At 39.5% G+C, this 24,596-nt stretch overlaps 1 protein-coding gene across 4 annotated transcripts in view; it reads right to left on the bottom strand.

Annotated features, from left to right (window-relative positions):
* The window catches only part of SLC22A15 (solute carrier family 22 member 15), a 93,219-nt gene that overhangs the window by 2,588 nt on the left and 66,035 nt on the right, over positions 1-24,596 (bottom strand). For 2 of the 4 annotated variants that reach the window (XM_001148217.6, XM_009428599.5), the window contains 3 exons: positions 4,030-4,150; positions 2,404-2,476; positions 205-393 (listed from right to left, as the gene is read on the bottom strand). In XM_001148217.6, the coding sequence (XP_001148217.1) occupies positions 205-393; positions 2,404-2,476; positions 4,030-4,150 (383 nt within the window). Of the gene's footprint in view, positions 1-204; positions 394-2,399; positions 2,477-4,029; positions 4,151-24,596 lie in introns of all 4 variants that reach the window. The other 2 variants (XR_010152673.1, XR_010152677.1) reach the window with 2 other exon arrangements.

The following is a 24,596-nucleotide window of genomic DNA, read 5'->3' as shown; positions in this document are numbered from 1 at the left end:
TTCCCCCAAGAAATAGCCCCTAAAATATTCTAGGAAAGCTAATGAATCATCGATCATCCTTATTTCTCTGAAAATCAGCTGCTGTTAGATCCCACTTTTGTTTTCCAGCAGTTTTACTCAGTTCTATTTAATTTAACGCAAACCTTCTTTTTTTCATTAACTGCCACTATCCAAGCGGTATAATAATTAAGAAAAATATCACACCTGTGGGGGGTCCAAAGCCTGTAAAGATAATGCTTCTTCTCCCAGCCTGCGATACGAATACACCTGAAGGTCGGAGAATGTTTCTAGCAGCGGACTGTTAAGGGTCTCCGGCAATAACAAACTCAGGAGGCCGGAGGTCAGACCGGTGGCTCCGAAGACAATGAATGGTAAAGACCATTGCACATATTTCTGCAGAGGTGGGGAGTGGAATGAAAATAAACCAGAGAATTAGTTTCCTTAGCATGTAATACAAGCAGTCTCATGACTGAAAAACTGTCATGTTTACCACCCAGTTCATGACCTCGCACTAGACAACACTATAAGCCACTTCTTTCCACATAAAGAATTATCCTGGGAAATCAGAGAATGATTCCTCAGGCATGTAGAGATGGGAGTGAGTAAATAAAAGGACAGCACTAGTCTGTAGATTAGAAGCAGCAATTTCATGTCCGGGGTGGGTACTGTAGGAGAAGAGGCCAGGCTGCCTCTGAGCAGGCAGGCCTATATGGCCAGAGTTGATAGGACATCTCATAGTTCAGCTTCCATTCCAGGTGAGCACACTTTGCACAGAGGCATCCCAAAATACTTGCTGATGATGAACTTTAAAGTTCTTAATCCTGGAATTGGCCAAACCATCCTATATACCTTAAGACCATAACTGAGAGTTCCAGGGATTAAAGGTGTAAAAACTCTTTTAAAAAACCAACCCTACGACATACATATGGCTTATAAACTTCTAAACTGAACATGGTTAAGGGCTGGTGATACAAGCAATTGTTTCAGAGATCCAAAACATATTCTCAGGAAAACGGAAACATTTCGTCACAAAGAGGTTCAAAAAAAACATGAAAAACAGTTGCTTCCAGGGTGTTTCTCTGGGGCTTTTCTGAGCTGATCAACATTCTAGAATTCCTGCTAAGCTTTATGATCTTCTGGTTTAGGCTTCCAAATTTCGTGGGTAGGTCCACTACTAATTAGGATTTCCCCTCAGGCAATTTTTTCCTGATTTTTCAAAGTGAAGAGATGATGGAGAAGGAGGTGGAAAAGGGAGAAGGGGGAGGAGAAGGGAGAGATGGAGAGAACCGAGCAGAAGACAGGGATGAGGAGGAAGAGGGAGGAGGAGAATCTCTCATCTCTAGCCATCTACACGCAAACATATGTCCAGCACTGTGGGCCTGTTGTTGAAACAAGGGGAACACACACTTTCCCTTCTTCTAACCTTGTAGGAAGCAACAGAGACACAGTGTTGGGTATTATAATGTTGTAGGATAGCTATCCAAAGTCAGATATCTCTAACAGTACCTATATTTTGCAGAATAAAACACAAACCTACATGACTCCTTCAGGAGAAGGGTCTTGTGACCTAAAATTAATCATGAGACATGGAGAGAGATACTCTGAGAAGGGAAATGTACTGCACCTCAGAAAATGAAAAGGTTATAATGGCATTTCAGAGACCTGCCTAAGTAATGAACAGTTGTCTATAGAACAGGTCCACAAGTCCCACATCAAATCTAGTTGCTTTCAAAAAGTCCTGGCTGGGGAAAGTCACAAATCAAACCAAGGAGAGACTTGCATAGGGGTCCCCTGGGTTCTTTCACAGAATCTGAGCATTTTAAGATGAAGGATTTTAGGGCTGTCATTTAATCTGGTTCCCTTTCTTTGACTATAAAAGTTAGAAAGTTTCAAAAAAAAAATATTAAGAGACACAGTGAGAGACGTATTTCTCCTCTGTTATTTTCCAGGAGGTGTGTTCTTGGGGGAACGTATTTAACCTCTTTCTGTAGCATGTCTCATATTTAATACAGGGGTAACAACAATGCCTTCCTTTTATGGTTACTATGAGGACTGCATGTGATGATATGTAGAAAGTGCTTGGCATAGAGCCCAGCACACAGCAGAAGTGTCATACATACTTATTAGTTGACTAACTTTTTCATGGGGACAGGAATGGGGCACACTGGCATTAGCAGACCCTCCAACAAATCCAGATGAACAAAAAATCAGACCCACTGGAGGCAAATGAATCCTCGATAAGAGTCCATCTGCCCTGATGGAGTACTATCTAAAAGGGACAAGGTTCACATTTGTGTCAGCTGATCTTAAATGACATCTGTTCATCACCTCTTTCTACTCAAAAGCATAAGCATTTCCAAAGCAGAGAATCAAGAAAAACAAAACTAGAAGGTACAAACCAACCAGTGAGGGGATGAAGGGAGCAATAATCCCACCAACTCGGGAGAACATGGAACAAGTTCCAAGCCCAACATTCCTGAAAAGCATAAGTAAAAATACATCAGTAAGTTCTAGCGGAGGAATTAAGAGACCCTTGGGGGGCAGCAGTGGGCCTTGAATAACATGTCCTGAAGTGGAAGCACAGGATCCTAGAGAACAGTGGGTTCTAGAGCTGCCTACTAGACGTTCCTGAGATGCTAGGAATGTTCTATAATTACCCAGTCCAATGTGGAAGCCACTAGACACACGCACTACTGAGTGCTTGAAATGCAGCCAGGAAGGATGAAGAACTGAATGTTTAATTTATTTAATTTTAATTAATTTACACTTAAATAGCTACATGAAGCCAGTAACTACCATATTGGACAGTGGATCCACAAAGGATGATATAGAAATGAGCATTTGAATATTTTTAAGTTAAAAGTTCTCATGGATTTTCATGCCTTAGATCTCCTACAGACTGCCAGGGTTTTATGATCTGAAAAGGCTGCTCATTTATTTAAACTCAACTAACTAATTAACAATTAACGGGTCAATCATATAAATAGAAATTGACTAAGTGTGTACTGTCAGGAAACCAAGAACACCTTTATGGGGAGTGCAGGCATAAAAAAGATAGGAAGGAGAGAGGGAGGGAGGGAGAGAGAATGATAATTAATGGTTTTGGGTAGAGGGATACAGCACTCTGTAATCCCAGCTGAAAAGTTCATACCCACATTTGCTCTCAAAATTGTCCCAGAGTGGACAAAATCATCATCCTAGTTTTATAGCCAGTAGCCAGGTAAAGTAGGTTATAGGACCAACTAGGAAATTACTAGCCAATTGCAGACACTCTGCTCTCTTACTAGGAAAAATAATTTTAAATTAACAGGCAGAAAGAACCATGAAGCTTCTTGCATGGATAAGGGAAGGAGAAGGATTGTTTGGAATGATCCTCTAAAAGACTGAGAAAGAGCTGGCTGAGGGAATACCTGCCCAGGCCACAGAAGCAGTTCTGCAAAGCCTCAGCTGCACCCCCATCCTTCAAATTTGGGTGTGTTTCTTGCTTTCAGACTTATTTTATGAAGGGAAATTTAGGCTGGATATTTATTCTTTTCAATATAAACACATCCTATTCATTAAGAACCCAGCTTTAACAATTGCTGTTTAACTCTGATATTCACTTATTACTATATGAAATTATCTTCTAAAAATGTGTGTATTTTGTGTTAAAATGTAGGCTCTGTGAGAATAGGGAGCTTGTCCCCTTGTCTTTGATGTGTGATGCAGTATGGGTGACTGAATAAATAAAATTCACCAAAATAATAATAGCATCTGTGCACTGTTTGGGTGACAGAATATGCCTAGCATAGAGTACTTCTCTTACAACTTACACTAAGGAATTCAGTCCACCATAAAGTGACATTTTCCTAGCAGAGCAGGCAGAGAGCAGTCTGCCAAGGCAAGCTCTCAGCCTAAACTGCTTGCTGAATTATTGCTGCCCCAAACTAACTCCAGAAGCAGATGAAATGAGTACCACACCTCTGTTGGTGCAAGAATGGATGACAAAGTGTAGAATGTGTGAAGAATGAGGCTGTGTGAGACACGTACCTGATGACTGTAGGGTAAAGCTCAGAGGTGTAGATATAAACAATGTTAAAGGCAGCACTGATGGTCAGCTTCCCCAGCAAGGACAAGGAATGGCTGTTCACCACTGCAAACACACCTGTGTCTGAGGAGGACAAGGGCAATGCCTGTGAGACCCACAGTTGAAACAATTCCTCTAAATGGCACATTTCATTTTGATGGAGCAGGTGGCATTCATGTTGATCTCAAAGACCAAAGAGATAGTGTAACCAAATACACATTCAGAAGGTTTAGTAATCACACAACACATGCATCTATTTTCTCAGTGTTTTGGCTCTACCCTTGAAAACTTACATAGTGGTGTCATTAAGTGTGATAAATTTTCACTCACTCCTGAATGACAGAGTACCCTGAAAACTTCTGTACTGTCATAAAGTAAGCTTCATGGAAATTATAAGTTTCATCTTCCAAGGGTGTAACTTGACTCTCCTTTCTTCCCTCTTACTCACATAATCAATGACATAAAACAGTGGTCTGCACAACAAGCCCTGATAAGTACATGAGACAGAGGTAAGCTCCAGAAAAGCTCTTATATGCAGTTTGCATTCTCTGGTGTTTCATTGAGAAGGTAAGGAACAATGCCATTCAATTACTATCAGAAGATCAAAGACATTAATGTTCTTTCTTTCTTTTTTTTGAGACAGAGTCTTGCTCTTGTCTCCCAGGCTGGAGTGCCACGGCGTGATCTCAGCTCACTGCAACCTCTGCCTCCTGGGCTCAAGCGATTCTCCTGCCTCAGTCTCCCGAGTAGCTGGAATTACAGGCACCCACCATTACGCCCAGCTAATTTTTGTATTTTTGGTAGAGACAGTGTTTCCCCATGTTGGCCAGGCTGGTCTTGACCTCCTGACCTCAGGTGATCCACCTGCCTCAGCCTTCCAAAGTGCTGAGATTACAGGTGTGAGCCACCACGCCCAGCCGATGTTCTTTAAATAACAAGAATCTAAATATGAAATTACTTTTACTCCTCAACTTCTCACTTGAATTACTAATCAATAGTAATATTTTAGTTTCTTAATGTAATGCTTTTATTTAAAATGCAAAAAATATATTTTATGTCAGTTCATTTCTTTACCAAAAATGCTAACAATTATCTTATTTTTTTTTCCTTTATTAACATTATACTTTCTGGGATTCTACAATTTAATGATTTTTTTTTTAGAAAAGTTTAACCTCTCCCCTTCAATAATCATTTGCCTCTACCTTCAAAATAACAATTTACTTCTTATGAGGCAAAAAAGTTCTCACTGACTCTGTTGTACTTCTGCCATTCCCTATCAAACATCCCAGTGAATGACCACCACTCCATTTCCTCCAATGCACCTGTCCTGGCAACTTACTACAATCTGGCTTCCATACCATCCTCTCCTGAAATTCCTACTCTTGAAGGTCAGCAGCAATGTCCTCATCACCAAATGTAATTGCCTCTCATTCTCCTTGACATTTCTGCCAAAGAGAACACTCTCGTTCCTTCCTTTGGAATGTATGGCTCACAGAAACCACTCTTCCCCTAAGCAGCTCAAATGAAATATGCTCTCTTTCCTTCAACCTCCACTGCCCCTACTTTCCAATCCATTCAACTGGCGTGCCTCAGACACTGCCTTGTGGCTGCTTACTTTTCCATCTTGCCTGTCCAAATTGGGATTTCGAGTTCTCTCAGACCCAGGTTGGTAACTTCCTTGTATTCGTGTTCCTCAATGCACCTCCCATAGCACTATGTACACTGGTGCTCACTAAATATCTGCTGAACTAATAAGTGGAAGGACTACAAGAGGGATTAATTTAGTGAATAGAACCTGTGTTCATGCTCTCTCAACTTGAAAGGAGGGAGGCATAGACATGCCCCAGTCCAAAAAATAAGTTTCACCTTCCCTGCTTAACTATAAAATAAATCATCTTCTTTAAAGAGTGTGTCTTGAACAGAGTAGTCCAGACTCTGCCAGACTCCACCTTCTGGAGCTGCTTTCTCAAACTCTTCTGCCAGGCTATTTGGAAGACGATGTTAGCTCTTCTAAGTCCTGGATATATATTTTTAAGCCACAAGGTGCTTCTGATAAAGAATCATGTCTTTCAGCATTTACCCTGAGATATGTTTCTCAACTTTTGAGATCTAACAACATTTTCACTTAAACCAATAATGAGGGCAAATTAAATTCATCCATTATTTTCCAGGAAACAGAATGAGTTGGGAAAAGGTATTGGGAGGCATTGAACCAAACAGAAATACGCACATTTGCTTGATTGCAAATGATCTCTGGGACTGTTTTCAACCCATACAGAATGGTATCTTTCAGAACTGTATGGAGGCACTATACATCTTTAACAACAGGCTAAAGAACTGCCATCCTTGAAATCTGGATTCCAAGGGTGTGTCACAGAAAGTATATCTTCTTAATACCCACAAGATCCAAAGCTAGATGAAGTTTTCCATGATAGGGTCAGGATAGCTCCAGCTGTAGCCCATTTGGGAAGCCTGGCTCCAGCTACATGTCCACAGAATGTGTGCATTAGTCCAATACCCCATCTGATGCTTAAAACTTCTCTCGTATGTGCCTGACAATGGGGTCTGCAGTTGCCACTTAAACCAGGGTAATTCACTTTTTCCTCAAGAAAGCCCATGTCCATTTCAGACAGTTTTGGTTATGAGAAAATTATTTCTTTTTCTTTCTGGGACTCCTGCCTGTGGGGCTGCTGGGCTGTTTGTCCTGGCAAATACTCAGGAAGGCTTTGCAGCCATTAGACTGGTTCCCTGGATTCTTTATCTGAAAATCAGATATTATTGGCTGTTACCAATGAATGTCCAAAGTGATGGTCTAGAAAAAAGAGCGATTTAAAAGACATACGGAAAACTAAACTATCTTTTTAAAAAAGGAAATCTCAAAAAACACTTGTATACTTCAAATACTAACTCAAGGAGGTTATACATTTATTCCAATGATGCAACTACTACAGACATCATTTTCAGAACTATTTTTCTGGAAGGTTTTCCAGATACCATTTGGGATCACCAGCAAAAAACGTCTTAGTATGATATAGTCACATTTCACTGACCCAAAATGGCAAAAAATTCAACTTTCACATCCACTTCATTCACTGTGTGATTACAAGAAAATTGTTCATTTTGATTGTTCACATGTTAAAAATCTTTAAGACAGGTACAGGTCCTCTGCTCTGATACATAAATGGGGTAAGAATCACAATGCATTTTGCTTCCCTCTGGCTTTTTATAAAAAGCATATACACACAAACTTCTGTCACAATAGTTTCACCTTTTCTAGGATTTCACAATAATATAATACTGTTTGTAGACTTTTGTGTATGGTTTCTTTCACTCAGCACAGTAGGACATAGTTCATTCCTTTTTTGTTGTTGACTAATATTCCATTATATTGATATACCACAATTTGTTTATCCATTCATCAGTTGAAGGGCATTTGAGTTCCATCCAGTTTGGGGCTATTATTAATAAATCCACTATGAACATTTGCATCAAAGTCTTTGTGTGGATCTAGGTTTCCACTTCTCATGAGTAAAGCTGGGTCATATAGTAAGTGTATATTTCACTTTAAAATAAGCTGCTAAACATTTTCCAGAGTGTCTATACCATTTTATATTTTTACTAGCAATGTATATGAGTTACAGTTCCTCTTTATCACCAACACTTGCGGTCTCTGTAATTTTTGTCATTTTAATCAGTGTCCTGTGGCATCCCACTGTGGTTTCATTTTTATTTTTATTTTAGTTTCCATAATTTATTGAGGTACAGGTGGTATTTGGTTACGAGTAAATTCTTTAGTGGTGATTTATGAGATTTTGCTGCACCCATCACCCGAGCAGTATACAGTGCACCCTATTTGTAGTCTTTTATTCCTTGCCCTGCTTCCCTCCAAGTCCCCGAAGTCCACTGTATCATTCTTATGCTTTTGTGTCCTCATAGCTTAGCTCCCACATATCAGTGAGAACATACGATGTTTGGTTTTCCATTCCAAGTTACTTCACTTAGAATAATAGTCTCCAATCTCATCCAGGTCGCTGCAAATGCCATTAATTAATTCCTTTTTATGGCTGAGTAGTATTCCATCGTATATATACCACGGTGTCTTTATCCACTCGTTGACTGATAAGCATTTGAGTTGGTTCCACGATTTTGCAATTGGGATTTCTGCTGCTATAAACATGCATGTGCAAGTATCTTTTTTGAATAATGACTTCTTTTCCTCTGGGTAGATACCCAGTAGTGGGATTGCTGGATCAAATGGTAGTTTTACTTTTAATTCTTTAAGGAATCTTCACATGGTTTTCCATAGTGGCTGTACTAGTTTACACTCCCACCAGCAGTGTGGAAGTGTTCCCTGATCACCCACATCCATGCCAACATCTACTGTTTTTTGATTTTTTGATTATGGCCAGTCTTGCAGGAGTAAGATGGTATCGCATTGTGGCTTTGATTTGCATTTCCCTGATCATTAGTGATGTTGAGCATTTTTTCATGTTTTTTGGACATCTGTATATCTTCTTTTGAGAATTGTCTATTCATGTTCTTCACCCACTTTTTGATGGGATTGTTTGTTTTTCCTTACTGATTTGTTTGAGTTTGTTGTAGATTCTGAATATTAGTTCTTTGTCAGATGTACAGATTGTGAAGATTTTCTCCCACTCTGTGGGTTGTCTGTTTACTCTGCTGACTGTGCCTTTTGCTATGTAGAAGCTCTTTAGTTTAATTAAGTCCCAACTATTTTTTTTTATGTATTAGTCTGTTTTCTTTTTTTTCAGTATTATGATTATTATTATTATTATTATACTTTCAGATTTAGGGTACATGTGCACAATGTGCAGGTTAGTTACATATGTATACATGTGCCATGTTGGTGTGCTGCACCCATTAACTCATCATTTAGCATTGGGTATATCTCCTAATGCTATCCTTCTCCCCTCCCGCCACCCCACAACAGTCCCCAGAGTGTGATGTTCCCCTTCCTGTGTCCATGTGTTCTCATTGTTCAATTCCCACCTATGAGTGAGGACATGCGATGTTTGGTTTTTTGTCCTTGCGATAGTTTACTGAGAATGATGATTTCCAATTTCATCCACGTCCCTACAAAGGACATGAACTCATCATTTTTTATGGCTGCATAGTATTCCATGGTGTATATGTGCCACATTTTCTTAATCCAGTCTATCGTTGTTGGACATTTGGGTTGGTTCCAAGTCTTTGCTATTGTGAATAGTGCCGCAGTAAACATATGTGTGCATGTGTCTTTATAGCAGCATGATTTATAGTCCTTTGGGTATATACCCAGTAATGGGATGGCTGGGTCAAATGGTATTTCTAGTTCTAGATCCCTGAGGAATCGCCACGCTGACTTCCACAATGGTTGAACTAGTTTACAGTCCCACCAACAGTGTAAAAGTGTTCCTATTTCTCCACATCCTCTCCAGCACCTGTTGTTTCCTGACCTTTTAATGATTGCCATTCTAACTGGTATGAGATGGTATCTCATTGTGGTTTTGATTTGCATTTCTCTGATGGCCAGTGATGATGAGCATTTTTTCATGTGTCTTTTGGCTGCATAAATGTCTTCTTTTGAGAAGTGTCTGTTCATATCCTTTGCCCACTTTTTGATGGGGTTTTTTTTTTCTTGTAAATTTGTTTTGAGTTCATTGTAGATTCTGGATATTAGCCCTTTGTCAGATGAGTAGGTTGTGAAAATTTTCTCCCATTTTGTAGGTTGCCTGTTCACTCTGATGGTAGTTTCTTTTGCTGTGCAGAAACTCTTTAGTTTAATTACATCCCATTTGTCAATTTTGGCTTTTGTTGCCATTGCTTTTGGTGTTTTAGACATGAAGTCCTTGCCCATGCCTATGTCCTGAATGGTAATACCTAGGTTTTCTTCTAGGGTTTTTATGGTTTTAGGTCTAATGTTTAAGTCTTTAATCCACCTTGAATTGATTTTTGCATAAGGTGTAAGGAAGGGATCCAGTTTCAGCTTTCTACATATGGCTAGCCAGTTTTCCCAGCACTATTTATTAAATAGGGAATCCTTTCCCCATTGCCTGTTTTTCTCAGATAGTTGTAGAAATGCAGCGTTATTTCTGAGGGCTGTGTTCTGTTCCATTGATCTATATCTCTGTTTTGGTACCAGTACCATGCTGTTTTGGTTATTGTAGCCTTGTAGTATAGTTTGAAGTCAGGTAGTGTGATGCCTCCAGCTTTGTTCTTTTGGCCTAGGATTGACTTGGTGATCCGGGCTCTTTTTTGGTTCCATGTGAACTTTAAAGTAGTTTTTTTCCAATTCTGTGAAGAAAGTCATTGGTAGCTTGATGGGGATGGCATTGAATCTATAAATTACCTTGGGCAGTATGGCCATTTTCACGATATTGATTCTTCCTACCCATGAGCATGGAAGGTTCTTCCATTTGTTTGTATCCTTTTTTATTTCCTTGAGCAGTGGTTTGTAGTTCTCCTTGAAGAGGTCCTTCACGTCCCTTGAAAGTTGGATTCCTAAGTATTTTATTCTCTTTGAAGCAATTGTGAATGGCAGTTCACTCATGATTTGGCTCTCTGATTGTGTGTTATTGGTGTATAAGAATGCTTGTGATTTTTGTACTTTGATTTTGTATCCTGAGACTTTGCTGAAGTTGTTTATCAGCTTAAGGAGATTTTGGGCTGAGACAGTGGGGTTTTCTAGATATACAATCATGTCATCTGCAAACAGGGACAATTTGACTGCCTCTTTTCCTAATTGAATACTCTTTATTTCCTTCTCCTGCCTAATTGCCCTGGCCAGAACTTCCAACACTATGTTGAATAGGAGTGGTGAGAGAGGGCATCCCTGTCTTGTGCCAGTTTTCAAAGGGAATGCTTCCAGTTTTTGCCCATTCAGTATGATATTGCCTGTGGGTTTGTCATAGATAGCTCTTATTATTTTGAGATATGTCTCATCAATACCTAATTTATTGAGAGTTTTTAGCATGACAGGTTGTTGAATTTTGTCAAAGGCCTTTTCTGCATCTATTGAGATAATCATGTGGTTTTTGTCTTTGGTTCTGTTTATATGCTGGATTACATTTATTGATTTGCATATATTGAACCAGCCTTGCATCCCAGGGATGAAGCCCACTTGATCATGGTGGATAAGCTTTTTGCTGTGCTGCTGGATTTGGTTTGCCAGTATTTTATTGAGGATTTTTGCATCAATGTTCATCAAGGATATTGGTCTAAAATTCTCTTTTTTGGTTGTGTCTCTGCCCGGCTTTGGTATCAGGATCATGCTGGCCTCATAAAATGAGTTAAGGAGGATTCCCTCTTTTTCTATTGATTGGAATAGTTTCAGAAGGAATGGTACCAGTTCCTCCTTGTACCTCTGGTAGAATTCGGCTGTGAATCCATCTGGTCCGGGACTCTTTTTGGTTGGTAAGCTATTGATTATTGCCACAGTTTCAGAGCCTGTTACTGGTCTATTCAGAGATTCAACTTCTTCCTGGTTTAGTCTTGGGAGGGTGTATGTGTAGAGGAATTTATCCATTTCTTCTAGATTTTCTAGTTTATTTGCGTAGAGGTGTTTGTAGTATTCTCTGATGGTAGTTTGTATTTCTGTGGGATCGGTGGTGATATCCCTTTTATCATTTTTTATTGCGTCTATTTGATTCTTCTCTCTTTTTTTCTTTATTAGTCTTGCTAGCGGTCTATCAATTTTGTTGATCCTTTCAAAAAACCAGCTCCTGGATTCATTAATTTTTTGAAGGGTTTTTTGTGTCTCTATTTCCTTCAGTTCTGCTCTGATTTTAGTTATTTCTTGCCTTCTGCTAGCTTTTGAATGTGTTTGCTCTTGCTTTTCTAGTTCTTTTAATTGTGATGTTAGGGTGTCAATTTTGGATCTTTCCTGCTTTCTCTCTTGGGCATTTAGTGCTATAAATTTCCCTCTACACACTACTTTGAATGTGTCCCAGAGATTCTGGTATGTTGTGTCTTTGTTCTCGTTGGTTTCAAAGAACATCTTTATTTCTGCCTTCATTTCATTATGTACCCAGTAGTCATTCGGGAGCAGGTTGCTCAGTTTCCATGTAGTTGAGTGGTTTTGAGTGAGTTTCTTAATCCTGAGTTCTAGTTTGATTGCACTGTGGTCTGAGACACAGTTTGTTATAATTTCTGTTCTTTTACATTTGCTGAGGAGAGCTTTATTTCCAACTATGTGGTCAATTTTGGAATAGGTGTGGTGTGGTGCTGAAAAAAATGTATATTCTGTTGATTTGGGGTGGAGAGTTCTGTAGATGTCTATTAGGTCTGCTTGGTGCAGAGCTGAGTTCAATTCCTGGGTATCCTTGTTAACTTTCTGTCTCGTTGATCTGTCTAATGTTGACAGTGGGGTGTTAAAGTCTCCCATTATTATTGTGTGGGAGTCTAAGTCTCTTTGTAGGTCACTCAGGACTTGCTTTATGAATCTGGGTGCTCCTGTATTGGATGCATATATACTTAGGATAGTTAGCTCTTCTTGTTGAATTGATCCCTTTACCATTATGTAATGGCCTTGTCTCTTTTGACCTTGTTGGTTTAAAGTCTGTTTTATCAGAGACTAGGATTGCAACCCCTGCCTTTTTTTGTTTTCCATTGGCTTGGTAGACCTTCCTCCATCCTTTTATTTTGAGCCTATGTGTGTCTCTGCATGTGAGATGGGCTTCCTGAATACAGCACACTGATGGGTCTTGACTCTTTATCCAATTTGCCAGTCTGTGTCTTTTAATTGGAGCATTTAGTCCATTTACATTTAAAGTTAATATTGTTATGTGTGAATTTGATCCTGTCATTATGATGTTAGCTGGTTATTTTGCTCATTAGTTGATGCAGTTTCTTCCTAGTCTCGATGGTCTTTACATTTTGGCATGATTTTGCAGTGGCTGGTACCGGTTGTTTCTTTCCATGTTTAGTGCTTCCTTCAGGAGCTCTTTTAGGGCAGGCCTGGTGGTGACAAAATCTCTCAGCATTTGCTTGTCTGTAAAGGATTTTATTTCTCCTTCACTTATGAAGCTTAGTTTGGCTGGATATGAAATTCTGGGTTGAAAATTCTTTTCTTTAAGAATGTTGAATATTCACCCCCACTCTCTTCTGGCTTGTAGAGTTTCTGCCAAGAGATCCGCTGTTAGTCTGATGGGCTTCCCTTTGTGGGTAACCCAACCTTTCTCTCTGGCTGCCCTTAACATTTTTTCCTTCATTTCAACTTTGGTGAATCTGACAATTACATGTCTTGGAGTTGCTCTTCTCGAGGAGTATTTTAGTGGCGTTCTCTGTATTTCCTGAATCTGAATGTTGGCCTGCCTTGCTAGATTGGGGAAGTTCTCCTGGATAATATCCTGCAGAGTGTTTTCCAACTTGGTTCCATTCTCCCTGTCACTTTTAGGTACACCAATTGGACATAGATTTGGTCTTTTCACATAGTCCCATATTTCTTGGAAGCTTTGTTCGTTTCTTTTTATTCTTTTTTCTCTAAACTTCCCTTCTCGCTTCATTTCATTCATTTCATCTTCCATCACTGATACCCTTTCTTCCAGTTGATCACATTGGCTCCTGAGGCTTCTGCATTCTTCACGTAGTTCTCGAGCCTTGGCTTTCAGCTCCATCAGCTCCTTTAAGCACTTCTCTGTATTGGTTATTCTAGTTATACATTCGTCTAAATCTTTTTCAAAGTTTTCAACTTCTTTGCCTTTGGTTTGAATTTCCTCCTGTAGCTCAGAGTAGTTTGATCGTCTGAAGCCTTCTCTCAACTCTTCAAAGTCATTCTCCGTCCAGCTTTGTTCTGTTGCTGGTGAGGAACTGCGTTCCTTTGGAGGAGGAAAGGTGCTCTGCTTTTTAGAGTTTCCAGTTTTTCTGCTCTGTTTTTTCCCCATCTTTGTGGTTTTATCTACTTTTGGTCTTTGATGATGGTGATGTACAGATGGGTTTTTGGTGTGGATGTCCTTTCTGTTTGTTAGTTTTCCTTCTAACAGACAGGACCCTCAGCTGCAGGTCTGTTGGAGTTTGCTAGAGGTCCACTCCAGACCCTGTTTGCCTGGGTATCAGCAGTGGTGTCTGCAGAACAGTGGATTATCGTGAACCGCGAATGCTGCTGTCTGATCATTCCTCTGGAAGTTTTGTCTCAGAGGAGTAGCCTGCCGGGTGAGGTGTCAGTCTGCCCCCACTGGGGGGTGCCGCCCAATTAGGCTGCTCGGGGGTCAGGGGTCAGGGACCCACTTGAGGAGGTAGTCTGCTTGTTCTCAGATCTCCAGCTGTGTGCTGAGAGAACCACTGCTCTCTTCAAAGCTCTCTTCAAAATGACAGGGACATTTAAGTTTGCAGAGGTTGCTGCTGTCTTTTCGTTTGTCTGTGCCCTGCCCCCTAGAGGTGGAGCCTACAGAGGCAGGCAGGCCTCCTTGAGCTGTGGTGGGCTCCACCCAGTTCAAGCTTCCCGGCTGCTTTGTTTACCTAAGCAAGCCTGGGCAATGGCGGGCGCCTCTCCCGCAGCCTTGCTGCTGCCTTGCAGTTGAATCTCAGACTGCTGTGCTAGCAATCAGTGAGACTCCGTGGGCGTAGGACCCTCCGAGCCAGGTGCAGGATATAATCTCCTGGTTTCCTAAGCCCGTCAGAAAAGCGCAGTATTCGGGTGGGAGTGACCCGATTTTCCAGGTACCATCTGTCACCCCTTTCCTTGACCAGGAAAGGGAACTCCCTGACCCCTTGCACTTCCCAAGTGAGGCAATGCCTAGCCCTGCTTTGGCTTGCGCACGGTGCACTGCACCCACTGTCCTGCGCCCACTGTCTGGCACTCCCTAGTGAGATAAACCCGGTACCTCAGATGGAAATGCAGAAATCACCCGTCTTCTGCTTCGCTCACGCTGGGAGCTGTAGACCAGAGCTGTTCCTATTCGGCCATCTTGGCTCCTCCTTCTTAGTCTGTTTTCATGCTGCTGATAAAGACATACCCAGGACTGTAAACAAAGCTACTGTTTGATCCCAGAAAACTCCGAGTTAAATCACAAATCTGCTGTTTTTCTGCAGTCTGCGAAGAGGATGTATCACCACGGCGTGGACCTCGAGCAGCTGCTGGACATGTCCTACGAGCAGCTGATACAGCTGTACAGTCAGTCCCAACTATTTATCTTTGTTTTTATTGCATTTGTTTTTGAGTTCTTGGTCATGAAATCCTTGCCTAAGCCAATATCTAGAAGGGTTTTTCCAAGGTTATCTTCTAGTATTTTTATAGTTTCCAGTCTTAGATTTAAGTCCTTAATCCATCTTGAGTTGATTTTTGTATAGGTGAGAAATGAGTATCCAATTTCATTCTCCTACATGTGGCTAGCCAATTATCCCAGCACCATATGTTGAAAAGGGTGTCCTTTCCCCACTTTATGTTTTTGTTTGCTTTCTTGAAAATCAGTTGGCTGTAAGTATTTGGATTTATTTCTGAGTTCTCTATTCTGTTCCATTGGTCTATATGCCTATTTTTATACCACTATCATGCTGTTTTGTGACTATGGCCCTATAGTATAGTTTGAAATCAGGTAGTGAGATGCCTCCAGATTTGTTCTTTTTGCTTAGTCTTGCTTTGGCTATGTGGGCTCTTTTTTGGTTCCATATGAATTTTAGAATTGTTTTTTCTAATTCTGTGAGGAATGGTGGTGGTATTTTAATGAGGATTGCATTGAATTTGTAGATTGTTTTTGGCAATTTTCACAATATTGATTCTACCCATCCATGAACATGGAATGTTTTTCTATTTATTTGTGTAATCTATGATTTCTTTCAGCAGTGTTTTGTAGTTTTCCTTGTAGAGGTTTTTCAACTCCTTGGTTAGGTATATTTCTAAGTATTTTATTTTTTGGCAGCTACCATAAAGGGGTTGAGTTCTTGATTTGATTTTCTGCTTGGCTGCCATTGGTGTATAGAAAAGCTACTGATTTCTGTACATTAATCTTGTATCCAGAAACTTTGCTGAATTCTTTTATCAGTTCTAGGAGCTTTCTGGAGGAGTCTTTAGGATTTCTGAGGTAAACAATCATATCATCAGCAAACGGTGACAGTTTGACTTCCTCTTTACTGATTTGGATGCCCTTTATTTCTTTCTCTTGTCTGATTGCTCTGGTTAGGACCTCCAGTACTATGTCGAAGAGGAGTGGTGAGAGTGGTCATTCTTGTCTTGTTCCAGTTCTCAGAGGGAATGCTTTCAAGTTTTCAGTATTATGTTGGCTGTGGATTTGTCATAGATGGCTTTTGTTACATTGAGGTATGTCCCTCGTATGCCAAGTTATAATCATAAAGGGATGCTGGGTTTTGTCTAATGCTTTTTCTGCATCTATTGAGATGATCACGTGATTTTTGTTTTTAATTCTGTTTATATGGTGTATCACATTGACTTGCATGTGTTAAATCATCCCTGCTTCCCTGGTATGAAACCCACTTGATCATGGTGGATTATCTTTTTGATATGTTGTTGGATTTGGTTAGCTGGTATTTTGTTAAGGATTTTAGCAACTATGTTCATCAAGGATATCAGTCTGTAGTTTTCTTTTTTGGTTATGTCCTTTCCTGGTTTTGGTATTAGGGTGATGCTGGCTTCACAGAATGAGTTAGGGAAGGTTCCTTCTTTCTCTGTCTCGTGGAATAGTGTCAAAAGGATTGGTACCAGTTCGTTAAATGTCTGGTAGAATTCTGCTGTAAATCTGTCTGGTCCTGGACTTTTTTTTGTTGGTAATTTTTAAATTACCATTTCAATCTCGTTGCTTGTTATTGGTCTGTTCAGGGTATCTAATTATTCCTTATTTAAACTAGGAGGGTTTTATTTTTCCATGAACTTATCCATCTCTTCCTAGGTTTTCTAGTTTATGTGTGTGAAGCTGTTCACAGTCGCCTTGAATGATCTTTTGTATTTCAGTGGTGTCAGTTGTAATGTCTCCTGTATCATTTCTTAATGAGGTTATTTGGATTTTCTCTCTTTTCTTGGTTAATCTTGCTAATGATCTATCAATTATACTTATCTTTTCAAATAACTGGCTTTTTGTTTCATTTATCTTTCATATTTGTTTGTTTGTTTGTTTCATTTAGTTCTGCTCTGATCTTGGTTATTTCCTTTCTTCTGCTGGGTTTGGGTTTGGTTTGTTCTTGTTTCTCTAGTTCCTTGAGGTGTGACCGTAGAATGTCACTTTGTACTCTTTCAGTCTTTTTGATGTAGGTGTTTAGGGGTATGAACTTTCCTCTTAGCACTGCCTTTGCTGTATCACAGAGGTTTTGATAGGTTGTGTCATTACTGTCGTTCAGTTCGAAGAATTTTTTAATTTCCATCTTGATTTTGTTTTTGACCTGATGCTCATTCAGGAGCAGGTTATTTAATTTCCATGTATTTGTGTGGGTTTGAAGGTTCCTTTTGGAGTTGATTTCCAGTTTTATTCTACTGTGGTCTAAGAGAGTGCTTGATATAATTTCAAATTTCTTAAATTTATTGAGGCTCGTTTTAGGGCTTATCATATGGTCTATCTTGGAGAAAGTTCCATGTGCTGTTGAATAGAATGTGTATTCTGTGGTTGTTGCATGAAATGTTCTGTATATATCTGTTAAGTCCATTTGTTCCAAGGTATAGTTTAAATCCATTATTTCTTTGTTGATTTTGTCTTGATGACCTGTCTAGTGCTGTCAGTGGAGTACTGAAAGTCCTCCATTATTATTATGTTGCTGTCTATCTCATTTCCTAGATCTATTAGTAATTGTTTTATAAATTTGAGAGCTCTAGTGTTAGGTGCATATATGTTTAGGATTGTGATATTTTCCTGTTGGACAAGGGCTTTTGCCGTTATATAATGTCCCTCTTTGTCTCTTTTAACCACTGTTGCTTTAGTTTGTTTTGTCTGATATAAGAATAGCTACCCTGCTCACTTTTTGTGTCCATTTGCATGAAATGCCTTTTTCCACCCCTTTACCTTAAGTTTATGTGAGTCCTTAATGTGTTAGGTGAGTCTCCTAAGGCAGCAGATAGTTGCTTGGTGAGTTCTTATCCATTTTGCAGTTCTGTATCTTTTAAGTGGAGCAGTTAGGCCATTTACATTCAATGTTAGTATTGAGACATGAGGTACCCTTGCGTTCATTGTGCTATTTTTTGCCTGTCTACCTTGGGTTTTTGGTTGTTTTGGCTTTTTAACTTGTATTTTGTTTTATAGGTCCTGAGTGATTTATGCTTTAAAGAGTTTCTGTTTTGATGTGTTTCCAGGATTTGTTTCAAGATTTAGAGCTCCTTTTAGCAGTTCTTGTAGTGGTAGTTTGGTAGTGGCGAATTCTCTCAGCATTTATTTGTCTAAAAAAGACTATCTTTCCTTCATATTTGATGCTTAATTTCACTGGACACAAAATTCTTGGCTGATAATTGTTCTGTTTGAGGAGGCTGAAGACAGGGCCCCAACCCCTTCTAGCTTGTAGCGTTTCTGCTGAGAAATCTGCCGTTAATCTGAGAAGTTTTCCTTTATGGGTTACCTGCTGCTTCTGTCTCACAGTTTCTTAAGATTGTTTCCTTTGTCTTAACTTTAGATAACCTGATGACAATGGGCCTAGGTGATGATCTTTTTGTGATGAACTTCCCAGGTATTCTTTGTACTTCTTGTATTTGGATGTCTAGGTCTCTAGCAAGGCCAGGGAAGTTTTCCTTGATTAATCCCCCAAATATGTTTTCCAAACTTTCAGATTTCTCTTCTTCCTCAGGAACACCAATTATTCTTTGGTTTGGTCATTTAACATAACCCCAGACTTCTTGGAGGCTTTGTTCATATTTTCTTATTCTTTTTTCTTTGTCTTTGTTGGATTGGGTTAATTCAAAAACCTTGTCTTAGAGCTTGGAATTTCTTTCTTCTGCTTGTTCAATTCTATAGCTGAGACTTTCCCGAGCATTTTGCATTTCTATAAGTGTGTCCAATGTTTCCTGAAGTTTTCACTGTTTTTTATTTAAGCTATCTATTTCCTTGAATATTTCTCCCTTCACTTCTTGTATCATTTTTTGGAGCTCCTTGCACTGGGCTTTGCCTTTTCCTGGTGCCTCAATTTAATAACTAACCTTTTATCTGTCAGAGGGAAGGTCTAGGCTGAAGGCTGCTGTTCAGATTCTTTTGTCTCATGGGGTATTCCTTTGATGTAGTACTCTCCCCCTTTTCCTATGGATGTGGCTTCCTGTGAACCAAACTGCAGTGATTGTTGTCTCTCTTCTGGGTCTAGCCACCCAGCGAGTCTACCTGGCTCCGGGCTGGAACTGGGGGTTGTCTGTATAGAGTCCAGTGATGTGAACTGTCTATGGGTCTCTCAGCCGTGGATAACAGTGCCTGTTCTGGTGGAGGTGCCAGGAGGGTGCAATGGACTCCGTGAGGGTTCTTAGCTTTTGTGGGGATTTTTGTTTGTTTGTTTTTTGAGACGGAGTCTCGCTCTGTCGCCCAGGCTGGAGTGCAGTGGCACGATCTTGGTTCATGGCAATCTCCGCCTCCTGGGTTCAAGCAATTCTTCTGCCTCAGTCTCCCGAGTAGCTGGGACTACAGCTGCGTGCCACTATGCCTGGCTAATTTTTATATTTTTAGGAGAGACGGTGTTTCACCATCTTGGCCAGGCTGGTCTCGAACTCCTGACCTTGTGATCTGCCCGCCTCAGCCTCCCATAGTGCTGGGATTACAGGTGTAAGCCACTGTGCGCGGCCAGTTTTTTGTGATTTAATGCTCTATTTTTGTGCTAGTTGGCTTCCTGCTGGGAGGTGGCACCTATCCAGAGAGCACCAGCTATGGTAGTATGGAGAGGAACCAGCAGTGGGTGGGGCCCTAGAACTCCCAAGATTTTATGTCTTTTGCCTTCAGCTACCAGGGTGGGGAGGGAAGGCTGTCAGGTGGGGGCAGGGCTAGGCCACCCTCCCAAGGGATCCCTGTGGTGCCAGGCAGGAATGGCCTCCTTAGGGAACCAGCGAGCTCCCAGGGCCTTCCCTGCTGCTTCCTCCACCCCTGTATTTTGCTGGCTGTCTTAATTGACTCAGCTCCAGGTAAGGTGGGAAACTTCTCCTGCAGTTTCTCCAGTGGGGGTATGTGTTCAGGAGAGGAGGATCTCCCTTTCCCACTTCCGAAATTGGGGCACTCAGTATTTGGAATGTCTCCGGGTCCTGCAGGAGCAGTCAGCTTCCTTCAGAGGGACTGTGGGTCCTCTCGGGATTGCTGGTTTGTTCTTGCTGTCAATCTGGAGCTAAAGTTCATGATGCGAGCCTCCACACAGTGCTCTGTTCATCTGAGTCAGAGCAGCAATCTACTCCTGCTTTCTGTCCGCCATGATGATCCTGATATTGTGGTTTCAATTTCCATTTCCCTAATGTCTGATGATGTTGAACAACTTTCCCCATATTTATTTGCCATTTTTATATCTGTTTGGAAAAGCATCCATTCAAATCTTTTGCCTATTTTTTCTTTATTATTAGAGTCCTTTCTATATTCTGGATACAAGTCTTTTATCAGATACATGTTTTACAGATATTTTCTCCCAGTTTGTGTCTTACTTTTCATTTCTGTAATAGAGTCTTTTAAAAAGCAAAAGTTTTTAACTTTATGAAGTCTAGGTCATGAATTTTTTTTCTTTTTGTGCTTTTGGTGTCCTAGTTAAGAAATATTTGCCTAACTCAAAGTCACTAAGATTTTTCTCCTATGTTCTCTTCTAGTAGTTGTACAACACAGTTTTAGCATTTACATTTCAGTTAAACAACCATTTCAAGTTTATTACTGCATATAATGTGATTTACAGGTTGAAGTTATATTTTTTGTATATGGAGATCCAATTATTTCAGCACTGTTTTTTAAAAAGGTTATGTTTTCCTCATTGAATTAACATGTCATTTTCATCAAAAATTAATTGACCATGAGCACTTTTCTGTATGTATATTATGACTGAGTAAAATATTTTTAAAAGGTGAATGAAACCTCAGCTCTGTCAAAAAAAATCAATTGACCATATATGTGGTTCTATTTCATACTCAATTCTGTTCCATTATCTATAGAGACATTCCTATGCCAATATTGTACTGTCTTGATTAATGTAACTTCATTATAAGTCTTTTTTTTTTTTTTTTTTTTGAGATGGAGTCTCACTCTGTAGCCCAGGCTGGAGTGCAGTAGCATGATCTTGGCTCACTGCAACCTCTACCCCCCGAGTTCAAGCAATTCTCCTGCCTCAGCCTCCGGAGTAGCTGGGATTACAGAGGTGCACCACCACGCCCAGCTAATTTTTGTGTTTTTAGTAGAGACGGGGTTTCACCATGTTGGCCAAGCTGGTCTCGAACTCCTGACCTCAGGAGACCCACCCACCTCAGCCTCCCAAAGTGCTGGGATTACATGCATGAGCCACCATGCCCAGCCTATTGTAAGTCTTATAATCAGGTAAGTTAAGTTCTTCAACTTTGTTTTTCCTTGATAAAATTATTTTGGATAGTCCAGATCCTTTGAATTTCCATAAAAATTTTAGTATTGGCCAGGAGCGGTGGCTCACACCTGTAATCCCAGCACTTTGGGAGGCCGAGGTGGGCAGATCACCTGAGATCAGGAGTTCGAGACCAGCCTGACCAACATGGTGAAACTCCGTCTCTACTAAAACAATACAAAAAATTAGCTGGGCGTGATGGCGGGTGCCTGTAATCCCAGCTACTTGGGAGGCTGAGGCAGGAGAATCCCTTGAACCCTGGAGACAGAAGTTGCAGTGAGCCGAGATCGCGCTACTGCACTCCAGCCTGGGTGTGACAGAGCAAGATTCCGTCTCAAAAAAAAAAAAAGTTTTAGTATTAACTTGTTAATTTCTATCACCAAAAGAAGACTGATGGAAATTTTACTGATATCACACTGAATGAAGATAAATCAGTTTGGGGAGTGCTGATATCTTAATATCTTCTGGTCCATAAGCATGGTAATCTATTTATTTATTATTATTACTATTACCAATTTACTTAGTTCATCTTCTTTAATTTTTCTCATCAGCATTTTAAAGTTTTTTGTAGTCATATACATATTTCATAAAATTTATCCCTAAATTTTTCATATTTTTTATTTTATTATAAATGGCATGGGTTTATTTCAGTTTTAACTGTTTGTTGCTAATATGTAGAAAGAAAATTGTTTATCACATGACTCTGCTAAGCTCATCTACTAATTCTTATAGATTTCTTTTTTGTATATTCCTTAGGACTTTCTATGAAGGTGATCATGATGTAGTCTGGTGAATAAAGACAGTTTTACTTCTGTTCCAATTTAAATCCCTTTAATTTCTTTTTATTGCTTTATTATATTCACTAGTACTTTTTGTACAATGTTCCATAGAAATGGTAAGAATGGACATCCTGGCCTTTTTCCTGACCTTAGAATATAAGTATTCAGTCTTTCACCAGTAAATGTGATGTTTACTATAGGTTTTCCCTTAATACTCTTTATCAAGTTAAGAAAATTCCTGACCTCGTGATCCGCCTGCCTCGGCCTCCCAAAGTGCTAGGATTACAGGCGTAAGCCAAAGCACCTGGCCACTAATTGGCTTTTAAATGTTAAACCAACCTTGCATTTGTGGGATAAAACTTGCTTAGTCATTATGTATTGCCTTTTTTATGCAGTGCTGGACTCAATTTGCTAATATTTTGTTTAAGATTTTTACATCTATATTAGTAAGAGAGATTGATCTGTAGTTTTCTCTTCTTATAATGCCTTTATTTTGTTTGGTTTAGGTACCAAAGTAATTGCTGGCCCTTAGAGGCTAAGCTGGGAGAATTATTCTCTCCTCTTTATTTTCTGGAAAAGTGTGTACAATTGATGCTATTTCTTTTGCATTTCACAGAATTTACCAGTAAAGCCATCTGGGCCTAGAATTCTCTTTGTGGGAATGTTTTTAACTACAAATTCAATTTTTTTAGTAGATATGGTGCTATTCAGGTTATCTATATGTTTTTAAGTAAGCTTTGGTAGTTTATAATCTTTCAAGAAATTTGCCCATTTTACCTAAGTTGAATTTATTGACATAAAAATGTTCATAATATTCCCTTATTAATGCCTATAGGTTCTATAGTGATGTCCCCTCTTTCATTCCACATATTGGTAATGTGTGTCTTCTTTCTTTTCTCTTTATTATCTTGGTTAGAGGTTTAATAATTGTATTGGTCTTAAGGATTTTTCTCCATTGTTTGTTTTCATTCCATTGATTTTTTTGCTTTTATATTTATTATTTTCTTCCTGTGCTTGCATTGTGCTTAATTAGCTCCTTTTTTAAAATTTGTTATCTACTTTCTTAAGTTGGAAGCTTAGATCATTAATTTGAAAACTTTCTTTTTTTCTGATACTTAAAAGAATTATATAAATTTCCCTCTAAGCATTACTTTATTTGCTTCCCATAAACTATGATACAGTATACTTTATATTTTTTTGAGACACAGTCTCACTCTGTCACCCAGGGTAGAGTGCAGTGGTGCAATCTCGGCTCACTGCAACCTCCACCTCCCGGGTTCAAGGGATTCTCCTGCCTCAGCCTCCCAAATAGCTGGGATTACAGGTGCACACCACCATGACTGGCTAATATTTTTGTATTTTTATTAGAGACAGGGTTTCACCATGTTGGCCAGGCTGATCTTGAACTCCTGACCTCAAGTGATCCACCCACCTCGGCCTCCCAAAGTGCTGGGATTACAGGCATGAGCCACTGTGCCGGGCTGATACGGTACATTTTACTGTTCAATTGAAAATATTTTCCAGTTTTCCTTGTGATTTTTTTCTTCAATCCACATGTTTTTAGAAGGATGTTGTTCCACATCCATATATTTGAGGATCTTCCAGATATCTTTCTGTTGGTGATTTTTAGTTTAATTCTACTCTGGTCAACTAACTTGTTTTTGTAAATTTTCAATTCTTCTAAACTTATTGAAACTTGTTTTATGGCCTAGAATATGGTCTCTCTTGGCAAATGTTCTGTGTGCACTTCAAATGGAATACATATTCTATTGGTTTAGGGTAGAGTGACCTATAAATCAGGTCCTATTGGTTGTTCAAGTCTATATTTTCTGTTTACCTTTTTATCAATCATTGAGAAAGTGATACTGAAGTATTGTGTTTCTTGGATTTGTCTATTTCGCCTTTCAATTCTATATGTTTTTGCTTTGTGTACTATAAATTTATTACAAGTATACACAAACACAGTTAGGACTGCTCTATCCTCTTGATGAACTGACCACTTTCTTATTATGTGTTTATAGTTTTTATCAAATTTGCAAAGTATTTGAGCATTTCTGCAAATACTTTTTCTTTATCCCCTCCTTCTAAGACTAATATTACACTTATGTAGGTCACTTGATATTGTCCCACAACTCACTGATGTTTTGTTAGTTTTTTATTCAATTTTTTTGTTTCATGTTGTATAGTTTTTCTATGTCTTTAACTGATCTTTTCTTCTGTTTAGTGTTTAACCTGTTGCTAATCTCATCTACTGTATTTTTTTCGTATATTATATGTTTCATCTCTAGATGAAAGTGTCTTTTTCTTTCCTT

This window comes from Pan troglodytes, chromosome 1, assembly GCF_028858775.2.
Source record: "Pan troglodytes isolate AG18354 chromosome 1, NHGRI_mPanTro3-v2.0_pri, whole genome shotgun sequence".
NCBI lineage: Eukaryota > Metazoa > Chordata > Mammalia > Primates > Hominidae > Pan > Pan troglodytes.
This window is presented reverse-complemented; position numbering and strand designations above follow the sequence as displayed.